This window comes from Theropithecus gelada, chromosome 14 (assembly GCF_003255815.1).
Source record: "Theropithecus gelada isolate Dixy chromosome 14, Tgel_1.0, whole genome shotgun sequence".
NCBI lineage: Eukaryota > Metazoa > Chordata > Mammalia > Primates > Cercopithecidae > Theropithecus > Theropithecus gelada.
The window spans coordinates 20260955-20268892 of NC_037682.1; the positions used below are offsets into that span (position 1 = coordinate 20260955).

At 50.7% G+C, this 7938-nt stretch overlaps 1 protein-coding gene across 1 annotated transcript; it reads right to left on the reverse strand.

Moving 5' to 3' along the window:
* Positions 1 to 4621: 4621 nt before the first annotated feature.
* Positions 4622 to 5121, reverse strand: LOC112605639 (putative uncharacterized protein FLJ41423). Its single transcript, XM_025355297.1, is given in 2 exon segments — positions 4622 to 4893; positions 4896 to 5121. Coding segments are annotated over 2 exon segments (498 nt in total).
* Positions 5122 to 7938: the final 2817 nt, after the last annotated feature.

Genomic DNA, 7938 nt, shown 5'->3' on the forward strand with positions numbered 1-7938 from the left:
ACATTCGTCTGGTGACTTTTTCCAAATCTGGTGATCTAACTCCAAGCTACCACCTTAGTGTGGGCCTAAACAACAGGTTGGAGGAAAAGCCACAGCAAGGGCTGGCCTAGGGAGCAGGGGAAAGAGGAGGGAAGGGCATCTAGATGCACCTTGAGGTATCCCTCAGGCTCCTTAGATCAGCATTTCCTAAGCCAAAAGTGCTACTTTCCTCCTCAGATCTGATCATCCACCCTGGCCAATGATGCTGCAATTCTGAGAGTCATCTCCGACTCACCCTTTCTCTCTCCCATCCCATCAACAACAAGGTCCTGCCAATTCTGCCTCCTAAACAGATCTCAAATCCTCCTACTTCTACCTCCACTTCTATCACTCGATCCACACCATGGTCCCTCACCTGGATGAAGGCCACCATCTACTAGCTGGCCTCCCTGCTTCACCTTTTGCCTCTCAACCATCCATTCTTCACTCAGCAGCCCCAGTTGTCTTTTTAAAAGACAAACCCTGTCAGGTCTCTTGCCTCCTGAAAACTTTTCCATGGCTCCCCACGGCTGGCAGGAGAAAGCCCAAGCTGCTAAGCAGTGCATAGTAGGTCCTCTGCCGTCTGACAGTCCCTGCCTGCCCAATCCCACCTCCTGCCCCTCCACCTCAGGATGCCCCTGACACTGGCCATCTGGGCTCCTTGGGGCTCCTTCCCTGAAGACCTCACACTTTCCTGGCTTTGCACATGCTGTTCTGCCTTTGTGAATTGTCCCTTCTCCCCTGTCCCCTATGCTGTTCTGTGAAACTCATCTTTTAAGATGTAAGCCAGGCATCATCACTTCTGGGAAGGCTTCCTGGATCACCCCTTCCCCATCTGCAGGCAGAGATGCCCCAGGTTCTCAGCACATCCCTCTCCATCTGCTTTAATTACGTGTGGACTTGTCCGTCTCTGCCAGGCTGTTGAGCATATGGGAGCCCCTGAAATAAGGATGGGGATTGGATCTTTCTCATTGCCAGTGACTAGCTCTGGGCCTGCCCCATAATTACAGCTTGATGAGAATCTCTGGAATAAAGGCAGACATACAAGCAACCATGACGTCGGGCAGGAGGTGATGAGAGATGAGATTATAACGAGAGGTACAAGGGCGAAAGAGGAGATCGATTCTAAGTCTTTCTGGAGGTGGTGGCATCGGAGCGGGGTCATAAAGCACGGGTAAGCTTTCAATAAGCAGAGATGGAAAGACGGGAGGCAGCTTGGGAGCTCCGCTAACCATTTGTATAAATGCACTGTAGCTGCTGGCCTCGGCAGTCAGGAGCAGACCTGAGACCCAACCTTAGTATCCAGTCCACTGGGAGCGCTGACCTTGCCCTTCCAGTCATAATATTAAGAGTAAGGGATCCAGATTCCCAGGGCAGATTGCCTGTCCTTAGGTCACTGGAAAAAGAAAGAAATTTGAATGTTTAAATACTCTGCCCAGATTCTCCGTTATTCTGATTCACTTCCCTTTATTTGCCCTGAAGCTTAGTCCCACTCAAACAGCGCTCCTTGTTCATTCCCTCATTTTATCCTCTGTAGGCTCAAAGTGTGAAAGCAGCTAAAAGGGAATCAGAGCCTGGGGTGGGCTCAGAAGGCCCAGAGGCTAAGCCTTTCCTGCTTCTTCCTGAGACCCTGTGTTCTTTGGGGCTATACAGAGACGGGAGAAGACAAATTTCTTTGCTAAGAAGAGTATTTGGATGTGTTGACAAGGTCTCTATAGTAACCAGGAAATTGAACAAGTGTGGCCAGAAACCCACAAACAAGAAGGTGTATTTTTCCCCAAAATTGGTCAGCTGTATCCAGGAAGCCGGTGTGGGGCTGGGGCTTTAGCCATGCATGTGAGCGATTAGAAGCCAAGAAACCATGCTCCTTCACTGGTTGGCATTAGGAGCTGAGCTGAGCGCTGAGGCTAGCTTGGTGCTCAGGAGCACAGAATCAGATTTGCCTTGGTAGGCAATTCAGTCTTGCTTTTGATCAAAGAATAAGCAATAAAAACCAAAACCAACAACAAAACAGAGAAGTAAAACAACTCAAGATAGAGCAATCGAGTTGGGTCAACTTTTGGTATCTGAGAAATAACAGAACCCTGCTTCTAGAACCCACTCTTGAGGGCCAGACAGGGTGGATGAGGAAGGAAGGTTACAGACAGCAAGGGAGGGGTGGACATTTTTGGAGCTTCTATGTGCTAAGCACTGGATTCTGCCAAAATTGAGGTCAAAGAGCACAGTGGTTAAGAGTGGGGTGCCAGAGCCAGGCTACCTGGGCTCAAAATCTACACTGTCCTCTCCAATTTTGTCCCTGGGGTTTGTTTAACCATCCTGAGCCTCCATTCCCTTAGCAGCAAACTATGAGTTGTGATGAAGATTAAATGAGCAAATACATATAAAGAGTTTAGAACCCAACCTGACACATAGTGTACGCTCATTAAGTTTTAGTATTATATTAACTTGTTGAATCTTCACAATAACCTATAGGTTTGTAATTTTACTCTCCTCAGTTGGTAAGGAAGCAGGCTCAGCTCGAGAAATCCCCTGCCCAGGACACATGGTTGGCAAGAGGCAGGAATGGGACTCAACTCCAAGTGTGGTGGGCCTCCTCACCCCTCGATGCCTCTGGTAGGAGCTTGCTCTCCCTATGAATCTGGATAATGACCTGGCTCTTTCTAGTTCTTGGAGTTTTGTTTCTATGAGGGAGGCTCCATTCACCCCCACACATGACACCATGTGATGGGGCTCACAGAGCAGAGTGAGCCTCCCTCACAGTCACAGGACAGAGGGATCAAGACAGCATCCCATGGTCCTTTCTCCCTGTGGCCTCCATGGCTCCTTGTCACCCAGGATGACAGACAGAGCACCAGGCTGGGAATCAGCAGGTGTGGGTTCCAGCTCTGCCGCAAACCTGCTGCATGACATTGTGCAAACCAATTTCCCCATCTTAAAAATGAAAAAGTTGGATTTTGCCATCCTGAGCTCTCTGAGAGTCTGAGTTTACAATTCCGGGGATCAGAATGTCACCTCTCACATGCTAAAATGAAAAGGTGAGCATTTCAGCCAGTTGACTGCAGTGAGAAGAGATCACCCATCCTCTCAGTGCCCCGTGGAAGTACTTCCATTTAGGACACATTCTACATTCAACGGGTTTTGAGAAAAACCAGGGGGTGGAAGTAGGGAGAGAACCACTATTGACTTTGCACACCTCAGGCCCTGGGATTGACATTTCCACACACAAGAACCAGTGACAGCAGCCCGATGGCACCGGGAGTGTTTGTGATGCCATCTTACAGAGGAGGCAACTGAGATGCAGGAAGTCAGGTCTTAGCACCGACATCACTTTTTGACCCAGGTATTTCTGAATCCAAATAGATGCTCATTATAAGATTATAAGCAAACAACAGATTGCGAGCAAAAATAGTGAATTCCTTTTTTTTTAAAAGCATTTTGCTTTTTAAGGGCCAATCTTCTCTTCATGTGCAAAATGGGAACCAAGATCTGGGTCACAGCTTACAGTCTCAAACCCCAGTTGTCCTGGAAGAAAAAAAGGACTCATCAGGGCCTGGAAAGCTTGTGTCTGAATCTCCAGCAATCCATGGCTGGCTGATTCCTTCTAAAGTCAGCCACGTCGGAGCCTGGCAGGCTGCAAGACCATTTCACTGGCGGCGCAGAACCCATTCCCCATGTGTTTCCCACCACCCACAGTTCTCTTGTCCTACCTGAGTTCCTCCGTGGCAGGCAGTTTACCAGAGAGCCAAGCACCAAACAGGGCCATGTGTATCTGGCCTGGTCCTCTGTACAGCTGGAGGAGCCACACCCCTTCCTGCCCTTCCTTAGGAAGCAAAGCACCTACTGTCTTCCCAGCAGAGCCAGCGCAAGCATGGGCTTGGGAATGGAGCACACCTGCCTCCCCAGTCTGGCTGTCTCCCCTTTAAAAATCATGTCCCTGGGCCAGATGCAGTGGCTTATGCCTATAATCCCAGCACTTTGGGAGGCCAAAGCAGGCGGATCACCTGGGGTCAGGAGCTTGCGACCAGCCTGGCCAACATGGCAAAACCCCGTCTCTATTAAAATACAAAAATTAGCTGGGCGTGGTAGCGTGTGCCTATAATCCCAGCTACTCAGGAGGCTGAGGCAGGAGAATCACTTGAATCAGGGAGGTGGAGGTTGCAGTGAGCCAAGATCACACCATTGCACTATAGCCTGGGTGACAGCGAGACTCCATCTCAAAAACAAAAACAAAAACAAAAACACATAAACAAACAAAAATTGTATGGTCCTACACTCTCCCTCTTTGGCCTTTAGCTTTATATTAGAAAAGTGGGGATACTATTTCCTTGGATAGTTATATATAGATTTAATGAGCTCAGAGCTTTTAGATTCAGGTTTCACGGAAGTACCAAAGTGTCTGTTAGGAGTGGGGAGGATGAGAAATGGTGAGGGACAGGGCCTTAGGTGCCCCATCCCCTTCCATCAGAGGTGCTTCCCTGCTATTTGTTTTACACGGCCAGGTTAGGCCTGCGATTTTGGACGGAGGAGAGCGTCATGCAGCTGAAAGAAAGCAGAAAGACCGCTACTCTGGTTGTTGAGGAAATGCTGGGCACCCAGCGGGCACTTAATAAATGTTAGCACTTTCCCTCTCCTCGCCCCCATCATTCTCCCCCCTGGATTCTTTATTAGATGGCTCGGAGAAAACCCGGACCCACATAAATGGAGAGAAGGCAGCAGGCAGAAGATGGAGTGCTTTTAAAATACCAAGCGAATCACTGCAGGTGTGGAGTGCCTGGAGGGCGCTGGGGGTCACGCGGGCTGTGATCCAAATACGACGGGGTACAGGCTCACCGCAGCTCCACACTGAGGTCCCCTGCCTGCAACCAGCACAGAAAGGCTCCCCAGAAACAGGGGAACCGGCCCCTGCCCCACCAACGCCATTCTCAACAGGCTCACCTCCTCCTCCTCCTCTCCTGAATGGAAGGACCCAGAGGAAAAGACAGCGCTCTGAAACATGCGAAGGGGCACAAGGGCTGGGGAGGCCCAGTGGGCTGACCTGGCTACTTCTTGCAAATAAGCGGGGCCTGCTGCACTGCGAGGGCACCGAGAAGAAAGAGCTGCCATCAACCCTGCCCGGTTTTCCCAGATCCTCTGAAAATGGATCTCCCGAGAGCAGCTCGGCAACCGGAGCCACAGCGCCACCTACAGGCTTCCTCCTGCCATGCAGTTTGCCTTCAAATGCTCCTTTTCAGCTTGCAGGTATTACATGCTAGGTATGCCAGGGGCCGGAGCTCACATCAAATCCACTGAACTGCGAGGTGTCGTGTTGCTGATATGCTCAGACAAATGAGTTTGGCATAGAGAGAACGGTCGTTGCTAACGTGTGTCTTGCAGGCAGGGTGTCAGGGCTGCACTCCAGGCAGAAAGCTGGCAGAGTTGACAGCCAATCTCCCATCTTAGTGATGGGGAAACTGAGGCCGAAACTGTCCACAGTTACACAGTGAGTTGGAGACAGAGCTAGGACCGGAAGTATTCTGTGCCTCTCCACTTGGATGGCTGTTCACCTGTTAATTCCGCAATAACTGTACTGTGACAGCCACCACGGGCCTGCAGCACACACACTAGAGAGTGATTCCTTTTCACTCAGAAATGTCAGGAGATAGGGCCAAGTTTAGAGGTTACAGCTACAGATGAGCCTCTGAATACGGGCTCCATAGGGCCTGGGGATAGGCCCCTGCTCTGAATGTGGATGTGAAAGGATTTAGTTCACAGAACTGACCTTCCCTCCTACACACCCTCATGCTCACCCTCTCTATCTAGCAAACTGTTCACCGTTTATGGCCCACTCACAGGTTGCTGTCTTCCAAAGCCTTCTCTGATCCCTTCTCCCTGCCAGTGGATTGTGTCATCTCTGCCTGTGCCACCACAGTACTTATTTGAGACATTGATCATGGAACAGATTCCCCTGTATTATGATGATTTATGTGTCTGTTTGTCTAAATGGAGAGTTCTGGTGTCTCCAAAGCTCAGCCCAGAGCCAGACACAAAGCAGGTGGGCACTCCAGAAAGGATGGGTAGATGGATGGATGGGTGGGTGTGTGGGTGTGTGGGTGAGTGGATGAAAGGGTCGGTGGATGGATGGGTGGGTGGGTGGGTGGGTGGATAAATGGATGAGTGGGTGGACAGCAAACGAGGCACACCTAGAGGAAGGGGAACTACTCTATTCTATATTCTAGAACAGGGATAGCATGTGTTTCTAAGAGACCTGCATCTAAAAGCATCTGCTTCCAAGTCCAAGTCAAAAAGCATAACAGGACGTGCATGTTAAGGGCAGTGGGGCTGGCCCTCTCCTCCTCCTGACTGCCCCTTCCCCCTGGTTTCCCAGATAACCTGTTAGAAACCTGCCAGTGGTCCTCAAGGTGTAGTTCCCTGAATGCCTGAACCAGAATCGCCTGAAGAGTTTGTTAAAATGCAGGCTCCTGGGCCCTTCCCTCAGAGATTCTGATTCCGCAAGCCTCAGGAAGGGCCTGGGAATATGTATGTTTAAATCAGCACCAACCAAGTGATGCTGATGTGAAGGTAAGTTTGACATCACTCATCAACACAGTACAAGGACATGCCAAAAACTGCTTTTGCTGATGGTCCATCCACAGAGGCTTAAAGAAATGACCCTGTCTCGCAGACACCAAATGGTAGAAAGTGCCTATGGAGTCTTCAAACAGCTAGAAGTCCAGGGAGAGGGAGGGCTTCCAACTCCCTCCCTGCATCTCACCCCACCCCTGTCCCAACCCAATCCTGAGGGGGCTGGCCCACTCCCTAAAGAAAAATGGCCTTCCCCTCCCGAAAAGCAACAGTAAGCAGGGCCTGCCTTGTGCTCCCCACTCCCCAGCGAAGCCCACAGTTGGGGGGCTTTATTCCCTGTTTACCATGGCAGAGAAGCCAGCAGCTGTTTTCAGTGTCTGTTTCTACCTAAACACATCTCACGCTCCCAAACATGGGCTCTGCCAGCAAACGTTAGCAGACCTGGAACACGAGTACCCTATTGGGTGCAGGCTGGAAAGAGCTCAAGGATGAAGACAGGACCAGAAGATGGTTCTGGACGGGGGCACAGCCAAACATCTTGGCAACTATGAGTGGGCAAGCAGCCCTCCCAGGCCAGCTGGTAAGCTCCGGGAAGGAGCAGAAAGGGCCCATTGGAAGGCAAAAGAAAACAGTGCCATCCAAACATCTGTTTGTCTCTGTGGCCCAATAACCTCAGCTCCAGCCACACTAGGTCTTCTGTTGAATACCTACTACGTGCCAGGCCCCGTATTTGGTGCCTTACTATTTAGGTTAATCCCCACAATAGCCTTAGGAGACAGATAACATCGTGATGCCCATTTCACATACAAGGACACTGAGGTTCAGGAAGGTGAAGTGACTTGCCCAAACCCTGAGGGGGTCAGGCCAGATGCAGAGTCAGAGCTGGAGTCCAGGTTCCTCTGCTTTTCCAGGCTCCCTTGCTGTAGCTGCGCTGTTCACCAGGTACATGCCAGGTAGTCTTGCCCTGTCCATGCTGCTCCTCCATCCAGAATATCTGACCTCTGGTGCCATGAACATAGTCCTTCTTGTTCTTCAGAGTCACAGGTCACTTTTTCCCTAAAGCCCTCCTGGATCCCATCTCCCATCCAAATAGAGAAGTTAATTGCCATGTTCCCACAGCACACTGCTTGGCCTGACACTCAGCCCCATTTTCATCTGTCTTACAGCTGCTGAGATACACAACAGTCCCCCTAAATCTCAATCTCCCACCCCCACCTCTGCTGCTGCCACCACCCAGCCTCTGCCCATCACATCCCTGTCCCCAGCACCCACCTCAGAGCCTCAGCAGGCTTCAGGCTGACCCTCTGGGGCACCACACAGGTTCAGGGCCCATATGTAGACTGAGGACTAAATAAATTG